The sequence below is a fragment of the Somniosus microcephalus genome, chromosome 16, assembly GCF_052327205.1.
Source record: "Somniosus microcephalus isolate GS21.2 chromosome 16, FLI_Smic_1.0, whole genome shotgun sequence".
In the NCBI taxonomy this organism is placed as follows: domain Eukaryota; kingdom Metazoa; phylum Chordata; class Chondrichthyes; order Squaliformes; family Somniosidae; genus Somniosus; species Somniosus microcephalus.
The window spans coordinates 37841286-37862745 of NC_141002.1; the positions used below are offsets into that span (position 1 = coordinate 37841286).

The window sequence follows — 21460 nt, forward strand, 5'->3', positions numbered from 1 at the left end:
AGGCAGCAAGTCTTACTTGGGTATGCTCTGAAGGCAGCTGTGAGTAACTCGCCTAAATGGCAATTAAAAAAAAAATTCAAGCTTGGGCAATGTGTATTGGTGGTCTGTTTGACTGTGGCTCATCACAGCTGAGCCTGATTCGATCCTCTGTTGATGTCTACACCTCATCTCCACTTTCCTGCACTATCCCCATATCCCTCGATTCCCTTAATATCCAAAAATCTATCGATCTCTGTCTGAAATACACTCAACGACTGAGCCTCCACAGCCCTCTGGGGTAGAGAATGCCAAAGATTCACCACCCTCTGAGTGAAGAAATTTCTCCTCATCTTAGTCCTAAATGGCCGACCCCTTATTCTGAGACTGTGACCCCTGGTTCTAGACTCCCTAGCCAGGGGAAACATCCTCCCTGCATCTACCCTGTCAAGCCCTGTAAGAATTTTGTATGTTTCAATGAGATCACCTCTCATTCTTCTAAACTCTAGAGAATATAGGCCTAGTCTACTCAATCTCTCCTCATAGGACAATCCCCCCCATCCCAGGAACCAGTCTGGTGAACCTTCGTTGCACTCCCTCTATGGCAAGTATATCCTTCCTTAGGTAAGGAGACCAAAACTGTACACAGTACTCCAGGTGTGGTCTCACCAGGGCCCTATATAATTGCAGTAAGACATCTTTACTCTTATACTCAAATCCTCTTGTAATAAAGGCCAGCATACCATTTGCTTTCCTAATTGCTTGCTGTACTTCATGTTAACTTTCAGTGATTTTTGTACAAGGACACCCAGGTCCCTCTGAACGCCAACATTTCCCAATCACTCACCATTTAAAAAATACTCTGCTTTTCTGTTTTTCCTACCAAAGTGGATAACTTCACATTTCTTCACATTATATTCCATTTGCCATGTTCTTGCCCACTCACTTAGCCTGTCTATATCCCCTTGGCGCCTCTTTGCATCATCCTCACAACTTACATTCCCACCCAGCTTTGTATCATCAGCAAACTTGGATATATTACATTTGGTCCCCTCATCTAAATCATTGATGTAGATTGTGAATAGCTGAGGTCCAAGCACTGATCCTTGCGGTACCCCACTAGTTACAGCCTGCCAACCCAAAAATCACCTGTTTATTCCTACTCTCTGTTTTCTGTCCATTAACCAATCCTCAATCCATGCTAATATATTACCCCCAATCCCATAAGCCCTGATTTTGTTTAATAACCTTTTATGTGGCACCTTATCGAATGCCTTCTGAAAATCCAAATACATCACATCCACTGGTTCCCCCTTATCTATCCTGCTAATTACAACCTCAAAAAACTAACAGATTTATCAAACACGATTTCCCTTTCATAATCCATGTTGACTCTGCCCAATCCTATTATTATTTTCTAAGTGCCCTGTTACCAGGTCCTTAATAATAGATTCTAGCATTTTCCCTACTACTGATGTCAGGCTAACAGGTCTGTAGTTCCCTGTTTTCTCTCTCCCTCCTTTCTTAAATAGTGGGGTTACATTTGCTACCTTCCAATCTGCGGGAACTGTTCTAGAATCTATGGAATTTTGGAAAATGACAACCAATGCGTCCATTATCTCTATAGCCACCTCTTTCAAAACCCTAGGATGTAGGCCATCAGGTCCAGAGGATTTATCGGCTTTCAGTCCCATTAATTTCTCTAGTACTATTTTTTTTATTAATACTAATTTCTTTCAGTTCCTCAGTCTCGCTAGAGCCTTGGTTCTCCACTATTTCCGGGAAGTTTTTTGCGTCTTCTTCCGTGAAGACAGACACAAAGGGGTCGATTTTCCTGAAGCTGTCGGAAAGAAGGCGGGACTACAACTTTCGGGTTTTAGACCCGCCTACTTCGACGTCCGGCCAATCTGCGCGATTTTTCCCTTGATTGACCTTGTTGAGCCCGCCCAGCGGGCTCAGCAGGCCAATTAAGGGCCACCCGGCAACAGGTGACGTCACAGACTGAAATTTCATCTGTCAAGAGTTCTTGACAGATGAAATATCAGTGTTTCACAGCTGTTTGAAACTGTGAAACACTGACAGTCTGAGTTCTGACATGAGTCCTTCTGCATAGACTCAGTTAGAACACACGTCGGCACGCAAAGCTGAAGACTGTCACTTTTCACAGATCGCAGCCGTTCAGCTTTAAGTCCCGGCTGAGTGATGGGTTCCCGACGGCTGCAGGAAGAAAGGCTGTTAAGGTAAGTACAGGTACGTAAAAGTTCTTTACACACTTTAAACACACCAAACACACTTACCTTTGCACTCATGCACCCATCACTCACCTGAGCACCGACATCGCGACCCCTCCAACTCCTTCAACCCGACGGCCCGCCTGCTCTAACCTGGCGTGGTTTGGAGCCGTCGGGAAACCTACACGAAACCCTTCAAAATAGGGATTAGGCTAAAAACTGCCTGTTAACTACAGGCAGTTAATTGGCACTAATCCCTTCCCGCCTGGTTTCGGCGGGTCCCAGTGCGGGGCGAGTACCCGCCTCCCCTGAAAGTTGCATGGAGCGGGGTTTTGGGCGGGATGGTGTCGGGACCCCCAAATTCGGGATTTCTCCCCCCCACCCCTCCCCTACACGCCTGAAACCGTGACTGACGGCTCCACGAAAATCGACCCCAAAGTATTTGTTTAATTTCTGCCATTTCCTTATTCCCCATGATAATTTCTCCTGCCTCAGCCTGTAAGGGACCCACATTTACTTTCGCTAATCTTTTCCTTTTTACATACCTATAGAAGCTTTTACAGTCTTTTTATGTCTCTCGCTAGTTTACTCACTGTTCTGAAGGTGCAAACTCTTGCTGGCGTTCCCCCCGTGACTGATATTTGAGCTGAAATATTTAGAAAACAAACTGCGATAACAAAAGACTGTTGATAAATTTAAAGCATAACACACAAGGTGGAGAGTTTCACATGAGAGTAGCAAGTCAAGGGGTTGAAATGATGTTAGGCCATCAAAGTGACACTGGGGGAGTTATCCAAAACCATCTGAAACCTACGCTGTGTTCTTTAACATACTCAACTTTTTTTTAAACTGTGTGTGTGTAGCTTGCTTTGAGTGATTTTTCTGTTTCAGTCAAATTTTTTGTTTTTGTTTACTTTAAAGCAGTATTAAGTTCAAATCAGCCATGATCTCATTGAACAACAGAACAGGCTTGAGGGGCTGAATGGCCTATGTTCCTGTTATTATTAAGTTGAAGTGGTGTTTTTAATTTGTATGATTTCTGAGTTTGGTGATTGTTTCCTCTGTTGAGTCTTCCACTCATTGAGGTGTGGGAACACTTTCCATTTCAGACCCTGGGCGGGGAGAGGGAGCAATTTTAACCCAAGCCGCCTGTCTGGAAGCTGACGGGATCGATTGTAACGCTGGTTTTACACTCGCCCGATTTTACTCTCCACCGAAATCAATGGAGTAATATTGGGCGGGATGTATAACCGGCATTCCACCCGATCCTGCGGGTTTCCCGCCCAGCGAGTATGGTTAAAATGACCCCCTCTGTGTCACCATCAACACTACCCAAGGTCAGGTATATCACAGTCAGAAGCAGAGTAAAGCTCACTCTACTCTGCCCAAACAATGTGTCTCTTGGTCCCAAACTCAGGAAAGCACCACTTACTGCATAAATGTGAATTTATTTCTCACATCATCCTCTTACGGCCTTTGAGTGAACTTGCTAGTTAAAGGCAGTTTTGTGCTGTGGATCCATGCCAACTAGCAACTGGTTGAGACTGCCCAGACTCGCTTCTAACCTGATTTTTCCCTTTCCTTCCTTGGTATAGGCAATTGTTGAAAACTGAGCTTGGATCATTTTTCACCGAGTATCTTCAGGTTAGTATCATGTATTTTTCCTCAGTCACCACTCTGAAATGCTAATGTGCAGACTTAGATTTTTTTTTTTACATCTACAGTACTGATCTCTGCCCACAAGTGGAAAACTGGCAGCACAGTGTACACAAGTCCCCATCTGGGGGTGAGGAGGAAGCGGGAGGGTGTCAAAGCTCGGCCAGTGAACCCGTATCATTTTACTAGTTATCCACTTTTAAAGGGGTCTTGCTGTCTGAAACCAGGGTCCCTCAAGAAGCTTTACAAGGCTTTAGTGACACTACATGTGTGCTGATAATATTGAGCATGATGCAACATCATTGTGACATTTTGTACATATTATGGATTACGGTCTTTGGATTATGGATTACGGTATTTGGAATTAGGATGAAGGAGAAGTGAAACACACTTGGGGAGATGGGAGGAAGTATTGTTATTCCCCAGCAGACCTCATCATAGATTCTGTAGTGGAAATTCTTTCAGGAACTGGGGATTCCCCAAATTGATGGTACAGGAAACTTTCATTTAACCGGCACCTAAAATAGCCGGAACTCTAATAACCGGCACAATTCTCTCTCCGAAAACAACAGTATACAGTCGTTTATAAGTTTTGTTTTACTGTTAAGTAATTAATTAAAGAGTTATGGATTACCCTCAACTGGCATTACTGTACTTAATCAAGCATCTTCCACCATCCATTTAACACAACATTCTGTAGGCGAATACCCAATTATACTGCACATTTCTTGATTTTTTTTATTTTTGTTTGTTAAAAATAGCCTCGGTAGATATGTCTCTCCGTTATCTGGAATTTTTTATCAACCGGCACCATCCCGGTCCCGTCGGTGCCGGATACCAAAGAGTTTCCTGTATTGTGTGAGAGAAGAACCACTATGCAATTTAAATTGTTTTATTGAGTTTTTTAAATAACCTTCCTCTGAGAAGTACAAAGTTGCATTGTGGAGAAATCCAAGCCTGCAACACTGCATATTTCCACCACTCGAACAGTGACTTTTATCGGCTCTTCCTGGTTCATTTCTAGCTAGTAGAAATGGTGTAGGAAGGATACATTTTCCACAATACCAAACACCGTCAAAGGGCTTCACTCTTGAGATGTGTCTTCCACGAGGGCCACTGTCAGGAATTCCTCAACACGCTACACCACAGAGAGCTGGAACATGGATATCTATCTATATATATAAAACGGTCCGTCTTTCCGTCTCTGTCTGGCTATACAATCAAAGTTATAGAGCGTACCTACACATATGTTATATCAAAAGAAAGCTTATCATTAGGGGACTCTCATAGGTGTATTTACTTTCTCGTCAGACAAAAATTGTTCCGACAGTATACAAAAAATCCTCAAAAATCCACTCATTAGCGGTTGACCAATCCTACCTCTCATTAGCGTTGAAACATAGAAACTTAGAAGATAGGAGCAGGAGTAGGCCATTCGAGCCTGCTCCGCCATTCAATGAGATCATGGCTGATCATCCAAATTCAGTACCCTGTCCCTGCCTTCTCCCCATATCCCTTTAGCCTCAAGAAATCTATCCAACTCTTTCTTGAATATATTTAATGAACTGGCCTCCACCGCCCTCTGTGGCAGAGAATTCCACAGGTTCACCACTCTCTGGGTGAAGAATTTCCTCCTCATTTCAGTCCTAAATGGCTTACCCCTTATCCTTAGACTATGACCCCTGGTTCTGGACTCCCCGGCCATCAGAAACATCCTTTCTGCATCTAGTCTGTCCAGACCTGACAGAATTTTATAGGTTTCGATGAGATCCCCTCTCAATCTTCTAAACTCCAATGAGTATAAGCCCAATTGACACAATCTCTCCTCGTACATCATTTCTGCCATCCCAGGTATCAACCTGGTGAATCTTCGCTGCACTCCCTCCATGGTAAGAACGTCCTTAGGTAAGGTGACCAAAACTGCACACAATACTCGAGGTGCGGTCTCACCAAGGCCCTGTACAACTGCAGCAAGACATCCTTGTTCTTGTACTCAAACCCTCTTGCTACGAAGGCCAACCTACCATTTGCCTTCTTAACCGCCTGCTGCACCTGCATGCTTACCTTCAGCGACTGGTGCACAAGAACACCCAGGTCTCTTTGCACTTCCCCTTCTCCCAATCTATTGCCATTCAAATAATAATCTGCCTTCCTGTTTTTGCCACCAAAGTGGATAACCTCACACTTATCCACATTATAGTGCATTTGCCATGTTTCTGCCCAATCACCCAACCTGTCCAAATCGTACTGGAGTTTCACGACATCCTCCTCACAGCTTACCCTCCCACCCAGCTTTGTGTCATCTGCAAATTTGGAGGTATTGCATCCAATTCCCTCGTCCAGATCATTAATATATATTGTGAACAGCTGGGGTCCTAGGACCGATCCTTGCGGTACCCCACTAGTCACTGCCTGCCACTCGGAAAATGACCCGTTTATTCCAACTCTTTGCTTTCTGCCCGCCAACCAGTTCTCTATCCAAGTCAATACCCCATGGCCTTAATTTTGCACGCTAACCTCTTATGCGGGACCTTATCGAAAGCCTTCTGAAAGTCCAAATACACCACATCCACTGGTTCTCCCTTATCTATTTTACCAGTTACATCCTCAAAAAATTCCAGTAGATTAGTCAAGCATGATTTACCTTTTGTAAATCCATGTTGACTTTGTCCGATCCTGTCACTGCTTTCCAAGTGCTCTGCTATTAAATCTTTTATAATGGACTGTAGCATTTTCCCCACTACCGATGTCAGGCTTACCGGTCTATAATTCCCCGCTTTTTCTCTGCCACCTTTTTTGAATAGTGGGGTAACATTAGCTACCCTCCAATCTATGGGTACTGTTCCAGAGTCTATCGAGTTCTGGAAGATGACCAGCAATGCATCTATTATTTCCAGGGCCACTTCCTTAAGTACCCTAGGATGTAGATTATCAGGCCCTGGGGATTTATCGGCCTTCAATGCCATCAATTTTCCTAACACCATTTCCCTACAAATACTGATTTCTTTCAGTTCCACCCTTTCATCAGACCCTATGTTCCGCGGTATTTCTGGGAGGTTATTTGTGTCCTCCTTTGTGAAGACAGAACCAAAATATGTATTTAGTTGGTCTGCCATTTCTTTGCTCCCCATTATAAATTCCCCCAATTCTGACTGCAAGGGACCTACACTTGACTTCACCAATCTTTTTCTCTTTACATATATATAAAAGCTTTTACAGTCAGTTTTTATGTTCCCTGCTAGCTTACTCTCATATTCTATTTTCCCTTTCTTAATTAATCCCTTTGTCCTCCTTTGTTGAATCCTAAACTGCTCCCAATCCTCAGGATTATTGCTTTTTCTGGCCAATTTGTATGTGCTCTCCTTGGATCTTATGCTATCCCTAATTTCCCTTGTTAGCCACGGTTGAGTCACCTTTTTTGTTTTATTTTTATGCCAAACTGGGATGAACAACTTCTGTAGTTCATCCATTCAGTCTTTGAATGTTTGCCATTGCCTATCCACCGTCAACCCTTTGAGTGCCATTCCCCAATCAATCCTACCCAACTCGCTCCTCAGACCATCGTAGTTTCCTTTATTTAAATTGTGGACCCTAGTTTCTGAGTCAACTACTTCATTCTCCATCTTAATGAAGAATTCGATCATATTATGATCGCTCCGACCCAAGGGGCCTCGTACAACAAGATTGCTAATTAATCCTTTCTCATTACATAATACCCAGTCTAAGATGGCCTGATCTCTGGTTGGTTCCTCGACATATTGGTCCAGGAAACCATCCCGTAAACACTCCAGGAATTCCTCCTCCACAGTATTGTTACTAATTTGGTTAGCCCAATCTATATGTAGATTAAAGTCACCCATGATGACTGCTGTGCCCTTATTGCACGCTTATTTAATTTCCCTTTTAATGCTATCCCCAACCTCCACCTTACTGTTTGGAGGTCTATATACCACTCCCACTAATGTTTTTTTCCCCTTAGTATTTCTCAATTCTACCCATACAGATTCCACCTCCTCAGAGCTAATATCCTTCATTACAATTGTGTTAATCCCTTCTTTAACCAGTAATGCTACCCCTCCTCCCTTTCCTTTTTGCCTATCTTTCCTGAATATCGAATACCCCTGGATGTTGAGTTCCCAGTCTTGGCCATCCTTGAGCCACGTTTCCGTAATCCCAACCAAATCATATTTGTTTACCTCTGTTTGCGTGACATGCTGCTTGACCAATCTTACAGTTCAGTGACCTGATGGTTGACCAATCGGTGCATCACGGGCGGGACCTAATCCTCCAGTCTCCCTAAACTTCGCCGCCATTTTTTTCATCCCCACATGGACAGCACCAGCCAAACAAACCCCCACATTGCAACTCCGGGAGCGGCAGGAGAGTTTCCCCACAGCGGGCGGGTCATCGGCAGCGGCCGGCTCTCAACCGCACACGCAACGGGCGGGCGAGCTGCAGCTACCGGCCGTCAACCGCGCGATCCCCTGGGGAGCTCAGCTCGGGTCCGTCTCCGCCCGAGATCCTGGCCGGCCCTCAACCACTAGGCCCCGCACTGCCAGTATTACAATGGCACCGGGCCTGACGCGCTACGCAGGGAGACGGGAGGGAGTGACAGAGAGAGAGAGGGAGGGAGAGGAGAGGGAGGGAGAGAGACAGGGGACAGACACGGGCAGGGAGACCGCGTGGGCCCAAAATTGCCCTGGCAACGCCGGGCACCCCCAGCTAGTATACCTATAATTTACTACGCAGTGAGCTGGTTTCAGATATACCACACGGGCTGGTTACCATAGTAAGAGGCCGTATGAATTATAGTTGTTAGAAGTATCAGTCCCGTCTACCAAACTTGCCTCCCATAGTCTCCTATCCTCTATCACAGGGCCTCCATCACTTTGCAATTCCTTGCCAATCTCCTAGCAGCCCTGTCTAAGCTCATTTCCTTCGAGATTCACCTCCTGTTTCTTTCATCTCCTCCTCACTCAACCCCTGACCATTCTGTTCCGCTTTGCCACTTCTAGACTGAAGTATTGCAACACTCTCTGCTCTCCCATCCTCCGCCCTTCATAAACTCCAACTTCTCCAAACCTCTGCTGCACACATCCTTTCCTACACTCGCTTCCTGCAGACCCATCATCCCTGTCCCTATTGCCCTATATTGGCTCCCAATCCCCCAACATATCACATTTAAAATCCTGTCCTCATCTATAAATCCCTCCATGGCCTTACCCCACCCTATCTCTACAATTCTCTCCAGGCATATATCCATTGCTGAACACACAGTTCCTCTGACTCCAGTCTTCAGTGCGTTTCACCCTCTCTTTGACCCATCTTTAGTGACGGAGCATTTACTCGTCTCTGTCCTACTCTTTGGAAGTCCCATCTAAACCTCATCCTCTTTCTCTTGCTCCATCTTTAAAAAAAAAAACCATCTCTTTTTTGTGTACTCTAGGGAGGCTGAGATAGCCATGCTTTCTAACAGTATTTTTGTAATATTTTTCATGCGCATTAAAATAAACAAAGGGGTCGATTTTGAATTCGAGCTCTGGCAACTTCTCACATTGGGAGTGTCCATCATTGACGGCCACATAGGGTTCTCACATATCTGACTTGGGACTTCAGTTTTTGAATGTGTTGTGTGGAAACTTTAAGAGGTAAACTAGACAGTAAAAATCTATTTTTTTTTTAAATAGTCTTATGTGGAGGCAGTAACTTTTGAAGTCATTAAGGTTTTTGATTGATTTTTCAACAGCAAAGTAAATTGAAAAGCACCCAACCCTATCCAACCACCTGCCAGGCTTTGGGCTTGACAAAAGATGGCAACCCTAGGGCCATAAATATTGAAACGGGCCCCTGAACCATATTATTGTATTGAATTCACACCCTTTGATATTAGTGTTTGTTTTTGGGGCTTCTTTACTCTTGCACTCTAGATATTTTTGACTTCTGTGTTCCATGTTATTCTGTGTCCCAGAGAGACTGTTTTCACTTGCCCAGATATCTTGGTAAATTTATCATATGCTCTGTTTGTTTATATCAGCTACTGTTTTGATCCCGTGCTTTCACATGATCATCCTTGTTTTCAAAAAGTGTCAGAATAACATTAGGGTAGACTTGAGTTTATCTTTAACGGCCAAACACATTTAATAAGTTGTAAAAGAACAAGTGAATAGTTGCAATAACACAATAGCTGATGCGTTTAGCTAGCTCCTCGTGCAGTAGGAAATAATAAGTAGTAGTTTGTGACTGCTATGCTAAACTTTGATGTAAGTAATATTCTGGTGCAATGGTTCCTTTCCTTCTCCTACTCTCTCCTATAGAAGCAATCTGGCCTGACTCTCTGAAATCTTTTGACAAACTCACTCACTTGAACAAGTACCAAGCAGATTTAAATAACTGTTAATTAAAAATAAGCTGCCAATCAAAAACATATTGGAACAAATCCCAAAAGATGTTTGTATTTGAATTGCTTCCCTCCCTGCCTCAGACACCAGCCTCCTACAAATTGAGCAATTGTTGCAACTTGTATTGAACTAAGTTGGCACAAGGCATCTGTGAGTGAAGCTGGTTTATAACCTCTTGTATACAGTGACAGAATTGAAGAGACAAATACCGTTCTAAATTTTAGATAAGAATGCTTCCTTTTTATCACAATTTTAAAAAGGACTTGCATTTTTATAGTGCCATTCATGTCCTGAGGACATTTCAAATGGATTCTTGTAAGATTCTACCATTTTAATATGTTCACACCTTTTGTTAAAATAGCAAACAAAGGAATACAATAGAAACGCATTTATGGCGCTGAATTTGCAGCCAGCAGCGAAGCGAAGGTGTTCGCTGCTGGCCCGGAAGTACGCTCTGCACATGGATCTCGCAATCCCTGTGTCGAGAACTTCAGGTTTTCCGACCTTGAATTCAAACCAACAGAAGTTAATGGGAATCCCTTTGTGCAAAGTGCTGTGATGGCAACGGGCTGTCTAAGCAGCCAATCAAAAGGCAGAATTCTCACAGACAGCGAAAAAGGAAGTGAATAGGCCCTTAAAATTCTAACCTTTTAAAATAGTTAGAGAGCAAAAGAAAGATTGGGGTTCTCGCCTGGGGAAAAGGCAAACCTAAAATACAGATGCACAGACTTTAAAAAAAAGTTTTTGAAAAATTTCTTTAAAATTTCAATCTTTATTAAAATGGACAAATTTCACACTGCACAAAATTAAAATGAGTTTTTCAGGCCCTTAACATTTGTTTAGCAGTCAACACGCTGTTAAAATCCCAGATACACCTAATCTCTTTGGGTCTAACTTGTAGTGGGGAATTTAACAGCGTACTGACTGCGGAAGTGCCAACGTTTTTGTCATTTTCAATGACTTACAAGATTTCACTGATTGTCGGCTCTGTTGGGGGTGGGGGCACAGCACAGCCAGTTTCAGAGCTGTCATTGACAGACCACAACTTCCACATGCGCCAGATCCCAAAGTTGTGGTCAGTTTCAAAGGCGGTATGACGGTGTATTCTGAGAGCACGCCATCATACCGACCACAAATTCAGGGCCAATATGTTTGTTATTAGTATTGCACAGCTCAGTTTCAACCCCATGGAGTATTGTAGCTCTGTTCTAGGAGATCCTAGTGTAGCTTTTTTTTTGTAGTCAAATTCTTTGATGTTATTCACCTTTTAATAATAGCAGAAGTTGCTACTTTCTTTACATGAGGTAAACTTAACCTTCAAAATAGGTTAGATGAAACTACTAAAAAGCACTGTTCCTGCAGGCACCAAGTTCAGTGTATTTCCAATGTTTGCAGTTGCTAAATGACACTGGATGCCAACAATGAACAGAGGATGTGCCCAGGGAAGTATCTGTTTATACTATACATTTAAAACTCTGGAAACACCTTTTTAGATTGTTTTTAAATCACGACAGAGTTGGATTTCTTCAGTTTCGCACAGGCTGCACACAAATTTAAGCCCAGTGCTAACTGCAGAAATTGCTAAGTCAAAGTCAACCAGGACTTGGCTCAACTGCAAAAATGTCCTTCCTCCCGCCGTCCCCAGATCACAGATCATAGTTCTTGGAAGAATAGGAAATCTGCCTGTTTTAACAAGATTCCTGAACCTAGATGTTTTTTAAAGGAGAATTGTTATCTTTGTAAACTGTTTTACAGCCAGTCTCAGTTTCTGGGGCAGGTAATAATTGGCATGTTCTGTAAAATGTACCCATGGTTACTGATAGGGGAGAGTTAAGTTGATTGATCAGCAGTACAGATGTTTCCCTGATAGTTTCTGCTCCATTATCTCAATCTTGTGGTTTCAATATTTGTACCAAAAGTGTCATAATATCATATGTGCACTATTGCTAAACATTAAATGCCTTACAAGGTGCTTCACTGGTGTGATGATGTGCCTTTAAGTTGTCGCTAGTGCGAACGGATTCAGCCTAGTTCAACTGGGTTCAGCTTTTCAGCTGAGTGCTTATTTACCAGTGGAGCAGATAGCACCTGATTGTTATTAAATGGTTTGGTGTCTAAGAGCTACTACAACTCGCCAGTCCTCCGACTGACTCCAAAAAGCTGACAGATCAAGTACCTCCGACTCTTGAATGTATTTATTGTCCTTTATACAATAGCACAAACAGTGCTGTTTTGTACACTACTCCCTCGCACCCAAATGCTGGTTCTCGAAAAACATGGTGGAAAAATTATAGAATTATAGCTTACGTCAACAGCAGCATTTTTTTTAACATTAACAACATATTTAGTGAAAGATAAAGCACCCCAGATTAATCTCTCTTATATTGATTCTGTTCCATCACACGGTCCACTTAATTGACCCCTCCAATCTAGTTTTTCTGTAGCCATGACCTCACTTGTTTAAATTAAATTATCCAGACAAATTAGCAGTAACAAAATAAACATCATCATTCTTCATTAACAAAAACAGATTTTTTTTAAAGTTATTTTCTTCCTCCTGTTTTTCTCCTCCAATGTTCTGTCTGTGCAATGCACCTTCCCAGGCACGGGCTGGACACCTGATTCCAAGCCTCTGCCAGTGCAGTTCTGTCATTAGCTGCTAAAGGTACTTTTATACTGATGATGATGCCTTTGGCAGGACTCCCACTGCCTCCAGCAGACAGTAAGGAGATTAACTCTGCACTTCTCCAAGAGAACTGAGGTTGAAGGCATGAAAAACCTTTAAAAAAGCCCTCCAAAGGGGACTGGAGGTACACGGGTGCACTAAAAATGGGAGAGTGGCGCATAAAGGTCAAGGGTCTCCATTTGAGCACCAGTGTTTTGAAGCCTGGGCATAAGTATATAGGTACATTTAAAAGGTGTACAGGAGCTATCCTGGGGTGATTGGCCCTCTGAATTTTTTTCCTGCGGACTGACACTTAGTTGACACTCAGCACCTCCTCACTGTAGCACAGTTGAAATCTGGAATTTGCCACGATGGATCGTATGGTTGTGAACCCTGGATATCACCATTCTAATTTTAGAGGTGGAACATTATACGTTGAAAATGTTCTGCACTGCAGTGGTGTCAAAGTGTGTTAAAGATTTCTAGAGGTTGATGTTCCTGTATTTACTAATTTTAGTCTACTTTTTTGCAAAGAATTAGTGGAGACAGAAATTTCGCTCTTTAGTACCAAATAAAGTGTACTGCACCTAGGTGAAAAGAACCATTGTTCTTTTATGAAGAGATGGGGTGTGCCCTGTATGCCATGCATGTGATTTTTTTTTCTTGGAACATTTTACAATTGTGGTGCGGATCAGGCAGGAGGGAAATAAGATGAGAATATTCTATCTTACAAACCTAAAACTTTTTTTAATTCAACATGGTAGCTGCTGGGGCTCTGGGACTGTAGTAGATCTTCAGTAGTTTGAATTCTTCACACAAAGTTTTCATTAGGTTTTAATTTTATTTAACTTGGCACAGGCACGACGGGCCGAATGGCCTCCTTCTGAGTTGTATGATTCTGATTCTAACAATTTTTGGACAAACCTCCTCACACACATTCTGATTTAATAAGGTGCTTTGTTCCCGATTACAAAGCCCCCTTAAAACTATGATCCGCATTAAAAATTATGTATTTTTGAAGTGAATACTGCAGTTTTTAAAATTCTGCAGCGCCTGTTCTCAAGGGTTGCCATGGATCTAGAATGATACTTCTGCCCCTGAAGCTACCAATCAGTACTTTTATTTACAAGAAGGAATTCAGTCAAGTAATTCCTGATGCCACCGGCCAAAGGAATGAAAGCTTCTCTACTCTGGTACATCTCTAACTGAATGTAGGAATCATATGGGGGCGATTTTAACCCTACTCACTCAGCAGAAACCTGGCGGGTGGGCAGTTAAAATCGCCCTGGCTCTTGCCTGTCTGAAAGCCGGCATGAGCGTGACATCTGCAAGTTTAACCTCTCCTGATCAGGCAGCAAGGACACGCGCCCGGAGCCAACAGGGTCCTTCTTTACATATGCATGTTGTGGCCCGATGACATCATCAAGACCCGACTGTAATTTTAACTCGGGCCTGAGTGGGGAATCCACCTGGAGTTAAAATCGGGGCCTATATAGACTGTTTGTAAATGTGGTGAATCTTGATTTTTGTTTTTATTGTTTCCTTGTGTAGAATCAGCTGCTTACCAAAGGCATGGTTATTTTGAGGGACAAAATTCGGTTTTATGAAGGTAAGAAGACAGTTTTGCCAGTTTACTTCAATGATTTCCAGTGTGTGCCGGTATCATTAAGAAATCGTAATGCTGCTCCTGACTGACCGAGAGGACTGCTTGCTGATGCCAGGTGGAAGTAATCACTGGGACCTCCTCTGAATCAAGCCTCTTAGCCAAAACACCATGTAGCCTCCATGCCTGTGACTATGTATTTTGTAATGTTAAGTGGCTCTTGGAAGAGATGTAGGGGGAAAAATTGTGTGGCGCCCATTTTGGGATGCTAATTTTAGCGTCCTGAAAAAGTTAGCGCCCCTCCGCCATAAATTCAGTAGTAGCGCCCCAAGCAGGAGGTGGGGCTCTACTGGAAAGCTCTCCACCTCCTTCTGAATTTCATGGCACTACATGTAACAGCACCACGCACGTCGCGCCGTGTCATTGCAGGCCTCCCTCCCCTGATTAAAGGGGAGGGGCCTAGTGCTGCACGCACCGGGGCCCTGCTAAACCACTGGGGAGCAGGGTGCTGTAAAAACAGCCTGGCACTCCTCAAGCGATCACGGCCGGCACCCTGCATAAAAACTTGAAACTGGGCAGGTGCTGGCAGTTGGCCATAATAAAAATGGCCGCCTGACACCTGCCCTTTAAGTAGCGCCACCGCTGCTGCAAAAACACCCCCTGATCCTGTCTGACATATCGTCTGGTGATAGGTCAGGGAGCATAGGGAAGTTTCCGGCTGGGGCGCTCTGCACGGCGATGACGTCATCGCCAGCGGCACGGGGCGTTACCGCCACCGCTAACCTCCCGCTGAATTTCACAGGAGGCATTAGCGGTGCCGCGCCCGGGTACTAGGGGATTTGCGCCCCCGGGGGCGCTAACGAGAGGCGCAAACCAATCCAATTTTTCCCCTGTAGTACATTGAAATTAATTTTTGTTTCTGAACCTTAAAAAAAAGTTTAGAGTGCTTGTAAGCAAGTGATCACTTTTTTTACTTTTAATGTGGACATTTTACTAAATCAATCTAAATTGTTTCAATTTTAATTTCACCCCTAGTTGGCACATGTTGAGGATTACTGCCACAGCCCTCATTTCAAAGTTAAACTACTTGGAGCTTCAGAAAAACCTTGCCTGCCTCCACTTTATATCCTTTCTAACTAGGTTTTCTTCTATTTGCCTTACTTGGACAGTGCTGGTGTTACTGTTTTAGGTTACGTTGGAGATAGAAAAGGTCCCTATGGCACTGCATCGTTTAGCTTCTACTGTTGACTGAAATATCTGATTGGATCAAGATCTGCATAGACAGTTTAATCTTGCCACTCCTGCTAAACTTACCCACCCACACTGCACCCCCCCCCCCCCCCGAAAACCAGGAGGGTGGCAGAGTCTTGGTCATAGACTTTCCCATAGCAGCTATTAATGTTACTCTATATAATTGACTGATGGGAATGAGAGCTGCATGGATTAGGTCTGATCCTGTTAGCTTTACTCCTGCTTCCCCCTCCCTAATGCTTCAATTGTGAGTTGTTTGATGAAGAATCCACAACCCTACGACTAGAGCTACTACATCACATGCCACCTGAAATCTATGCCCCACACAATCCTATCCATGACCTGTGTATTAACTGGGGAGAAGCAAAACGAAGGGATGAGACAAGATGCAGCAGAGTGTAAAGAAATAATTCCTTACTCATCGGGTTATATTTTCTACCTATTAATATTTCAGAAGAAAATTGATTCAAGAAGTTCTTTGACATAATTTCTGCTGATACTTATTTTTGGGCAGTCATTCATCCAATAGCATCTAATATTTAAAAAGTCTGTACATTTTAAAGTGTTTGATTGAATGAACCATCTAACAAATAGAAATGATCAGCTGTCAATGCAGGCACAAAATTTACATTAGTAACAAAAATTATGATAAATTATATTAAGGCAAAGATATATTGATCATAACTAAATGTGAAAATGCCATATATAAACAGACGAGGATTACCGTGCACAGGTAGTACCAACTGATGTACCATGTAGAAAATAAGTTAAAGTAGCAGGATATGATGAATGACAGGGACCTGTTGTACTGTTTTAACCCTTCCTATTCCTTAGATTATGCCTTTTTTTATATAGGACAGAAATTACTCGACACAGTGGCTGAAATTTGGGACTTTTTCTTTGGTGACATCCTTCCTATGCTCCAGGCAATATTTTACCCTGTCCAGGTAGGCTATTTCTGCATTGTCTCAATAAAACATCCCTTTCTCCTATTCCACTCACCTCCAAAACTGTATTGTGGATTTCGTATATTGAGTTTCCTAAACTCATCTCCGTTAAATGGAAGGGAGACATGGTGGCTCTATTCTGATGCTGATCAGTAACCAGCATTACACTTCTCAACAAGAGGCCGATTACCACTCAGCAACTGATAACATAACTCCCAGAGCGGCTCTGCAATGAAAAACAAAACTAAATTGCAATTAACGAAAACCGTGGCGGCAGATGTGTTTTTACTTCAAAGCACATTCAGCAGGTTGCTAATACAGCAGATGAAGTAATTGAGTGTGTTTAGGAGAGTAAGAGGTGAGGAATTGTGTAAAAATAGTTGTGTACATGGGGAGGGAAAAAGAACTCTTGTCTGACCTCGCGACATGATGTTGACGCCATGGAATCATGGGCTGTTTATAAACAGCCCAACTTCCAGAATGGAGCATGGACATCACTTGTAAGAATGGGAAGTATTTATTTTAGTATTTAAAATATTAGTGTGGTCTTATTTTACAATAAGGGGATTGCAGGTAAAGTTTAGTCATTTTTTTAAGCTCTGCTAAATTCTAGTATTCCATGGATCTATTTTTACTGTTATTGGTTCTAAATCCATCAGATGATGGTGCTCTGCTCTTTTCTCTATTGTTCACAGTTATTTATCTGGGTTAACTAAGTAAATCATCTGCATGGATTATGTATGGGCTTGGCTCAGTTACTGAGGACCTCACTTCTGGTCCACACAAGGACTTCAGCGCCTAATCGAAGGTGATGTCCAGGGCATTGCTGAGGGAATCCCACACTCCGAGGTGCCATCCTCCAAATGAGAAATGAAACTCTGGTTCTGGCTTCCATTATTCAAGGAAACGCGGGGAGTTCTTGTCTTGGCCAAATTTCCTCCCTCAACCAGCATCAATCACCGAGACAAATTAACCGGTCATATTGCAATTTGTGGATGCTACTTACATAACAGTCACTTTACTCAAATTAGTGATTTGAACTGTTTTGATGTAATAAGACACTCTTAAGTGCCAGCGTTTTTAGTTTTGTAAGTAGATTAGAGAATAGTGGGACAGTGTAGGTTATTTCCAAGTAAACAGTTTCTTTTGTGGAAGGTCACGCATAAAGAAGGCTACTGGGGAGGAGGAAAGTGTAGAAAAATACTCATTAAAATTTCAAATGTCAAAAACTCTAAATATCTCGCCTAAGCTCAGACCTACAGATCATTCACTGCTCCGGTGACATCAGCAGAATGACACCGCAGAGCCTCGCTCAGGGCAGGCGCGGGTCATGAAATCAGCCACGCAGACCAGTGCGTCCAAATTGCCAGGGAAAGGTGCCAGGATTTTGGAGACTGCGCTGATGACCAACCCAAATTTAATAGCAGCTTCAAAAGTATGGCAATCGCTCCCATGCTGGATTTCACCACTTCCTCACCAGCAATACGATTTGAAACAAATGGAGGCCACTCCCTGTCACAGGGCTTCCTAAAATTGAGTGTCACTTCTTTAATCGTTGTTGCAAAGTTAAGTTTTTTACATTGCATTATCTGCATTTTCATTGGTGCATTAACTTTTTTTGTTACTGTTTAGGGCTAATTTTTCAGCACAGTAAGACTTTTTTATTTCTAACTCTTTCGTACAACTGACTTGCTTCTCACTGTATTTTTCTTGCAACAACCAAAGTGGACAGGTTGAGAATTTCTTTGGGGTGCTAATGATGCCTCAAGTTTTGGAGGAAGAAGAATAGTTCTTGAGGGAATAAGAAAGGGAGCTGTGACTATACATCACAACACCAATAACTTGTATTTATATAGCTGTTATACACGCACCCTTTATTACCCCAAGACCTGCATTTACTGGCTCCGATAGCTTTTCTCAGACAAGTGCAAGGAAATTTATCGTGGGGGGGGCCCCCGCGTCACAAAGGAGACTAGAGGATGACCTGCAGAAACTTGGACCACAGGTACAGCTCTTTCCAAGGACATGAAGATAACTGCTACATTTAATGTAACCAGATCCTACCAAGACACCACATATGCCAAATCAATCAGTTAGCTGTCCGCAGATGCATCAAGCAATTAACGGGCCTTGTTTTGCATGGAGTAACACGTTCGTCACTTAAAAAAGACATTTGGGGTAGATCTTGACATTGTGCAATAGTGTGAAACGGGTGATGGGGAACAATGCCTATTAGTGATAATAAAAATCGGGAGAGATTTAAACAAGCTGCCGATCCTCTATCGCTTGCTTTACACAATTGCACAAAGTCAAAATTTACCCCATCAACTTGACAGGGCACGGAACCTGTTCCAGGTATTAGCGTCACAGTGCAGAACATCATTGGAGGAAAATGATTTTATTGTACAGAATGAGCCTGACCACCACCTCCCGATAACCCAGGCATGTCAAATGTGGCCGTCTGTCTTGCACCTACCTCGAGTAGCAACGCTCCCACTTTTCCAACCATCAAAGGGGTCAGGCGCTGCACTGCTTGGCCACTTGCCCACGGATGCCATTACATGCAGCTACATTGGGTTTCTGTTCACTTTACTTTTGCTTGACAATTCCCCCCACCCTGGCAAAGACTGAACCTTTACAACAATTGAAACAATATTTGCCCCCGAATGCAACATTTACTTTTAAGTAGAATCCCATTAAATTTGAGCTGCTAGCTAGATTTTTTTTTTTGCATGCCTGAGGGTGGGGGAGAAAAACAAATAGAAGAGTAGAACGAAAGACTTGCATTTATATAGTGCCTTATCACATCTCTGAAACATCTCAAAGTGGTTTAAATGCAAATAATTACATTGAAGTGCAGTTATTTTATTTTTATGTCTGCAAACACAGAAGCCATTCTGCATACAAGCTCCCACAAAGCAATGAAATGAATTAACAGTTGATCTGTTTTTGGTGGTGCTAGCTTCAAAGCAATATTGGCACAGATACAGGGAGAACTTCCTACTCTTCAAATGGTGTCATAGGATCTTCAAGGTCCATCTGGACAGGCCTTAGTATATTGTCTGATCCTAAGGATCTCACCTCTTACAATGCAGCAGTCCTTCAGTATCACACTGGACTCCCAGCCTAGAATATGTACTCGAGTCCTCTTGTACAGCTTGAGCTCCCAGCTTTCTCTCGGAGGTGAGCTGTGGCACCGTCTATTGTTGGCTGCAGGTGTGCACCTCTTGCTGGCCTATTCAAAGTACCACTGGTGCTTTCAAACCAGCACTTTCAGCCATGAGTGAATAGCCCAAGCAGACTGCTAGCTTCCCAGTCCCCTAGGCCTGCCTGCTTTCCCAAGCAAGACGGAGGGGGTAATCTCGAGGGACGTTGTTATTCTGAAAGTCGATTTTGTTTATTGTGTAGGCAGAGGAAATTGAGATCCCTAAGGAGGGAGCTGCCAAGTCTTTTAATTGCACAATCTGCAGGGAGGGATGATATTTCTGCTCTGAACGTTGGAGTGTAGTCAGTCATGAGAATGTTGTCGGCCCTCACTGCAAATAGCTGTGAATGCAAGGAAAACTGGTTAATTCTGGAGTAGGATTTGTGGGGCTTAAAGTGGAAGGAGAAGTTGCATGCATTTGGATTGTATTTCTGTCACTAATCAACGAGGCTGGGTCATCATCAGTTTCCCTTTAGTTTTGTCGACCATTTGTGGGATACTACACACACTGGTGTTTTATCCAGATGGAAACTTGGGGTATAGCTGAAGTCTCCCTTGATTGTGATGTTGTGCTTTGAGGAATGGTAGGTAAGGAGAGCCAGGCTAACCCAATGTGTTCTGAGCTTTTTGATCTCAGAATCAATTAAGTGGGTCTATTATAGGAGGGCTGTGTGTGTGGACTCCATGGAGGAGGAAGGCAAGTACTTTTTTCTTTGAGACTGGATGATTGATGCCCTTGACTTTAATTCTGATCATCTTTGCTCATTGGTGGAAATGCATGCCATTCTAGGAGCAGATAAATGGGCCATTAAGATTTTGGTTATGGCGTTGTATGTGGGCAAGGTGATCACTGTCATTTTCGCCCGTGACCAGGATGTCGTCCAAATAACACTGGGTCCCTAGAATCCCTTGCAGGACTTGATCCATCGCCCTTTGCCAAATAGCCGGAGCCGATGCTACCCCGAACACCAGCCGGTTGTATTGGTAGAGACCTTTATGAGTGTTGATCGTGAGGTATTGTTTCGAGGCTTCTTCTACCTCCATTTGCAAGTACGCCTGGGCTAGATTAATTTTGGTGAAGCGTTTACCTCCAGATAGCGAGGCGAAAATATCCTCAATTCGTGGAAGTGGATATTGTACCGTGTGAAGGACTGGGTTCACTGTCACCTTAAAATCCCCACAGATGCGGACCACCTTTGGTTCCCCAGGCGTATTACTCAACGACCTCTTCATTACAGGAACGATGGGTGTAGCCCACTCGCTCCAGTCTACTTTGGACAGTACTCCTGAACGTTCCAACCCTTCCAGCTCTGCTTCGACGGCTGGTCTGATCGCATAAGGCACTGGTCTGGCCTTAAGAAACTTTGGGATTGCATTTTCCTCTATTTTAATCGTTGCTGTTATGCCTTTTAGTGTTCCGAGTCCCTCCTGGAACATTTCTTTTGTGTCAGTTAGCATTTTTGACAGTCGGCCAGGTGTGAGGTCGTCATCCTTTTTGGCCTCAACCTTCAGTGCCTGTATGGAATGC

The 21460-nt window shown here is 43.2% G+C and overlaps 1 protein-coding gene across 2 annotated transcripts in view; it reads left to right on the forward strand.

Moving 5' to 3' along the window:
* The window catches only part of LOC147106076 (proline-rich protein 5-like), a 131635-nt gene that overhangs the window by 54955 nt on the left and 55220 nt on the right, over positions 1-21460 (forward strand). For both annotated transcript variants that reach the window (XM_086008818.1, XM_086008817.1), the window contains 3 exons: positions 3803-3851; positions 14478-14535; positions 16636-16727. In XM_086008818.1, coding sequence (XP_085864944.1) covers positions 3803-3851; positions 14478-14535; positions 16636-16727 — 199 coding nt within the window. The remainder of the gene's footprint in view (positions 1-3802; positions 3852-14477; positions 14536-16635; positions 16728-21460) is intronic.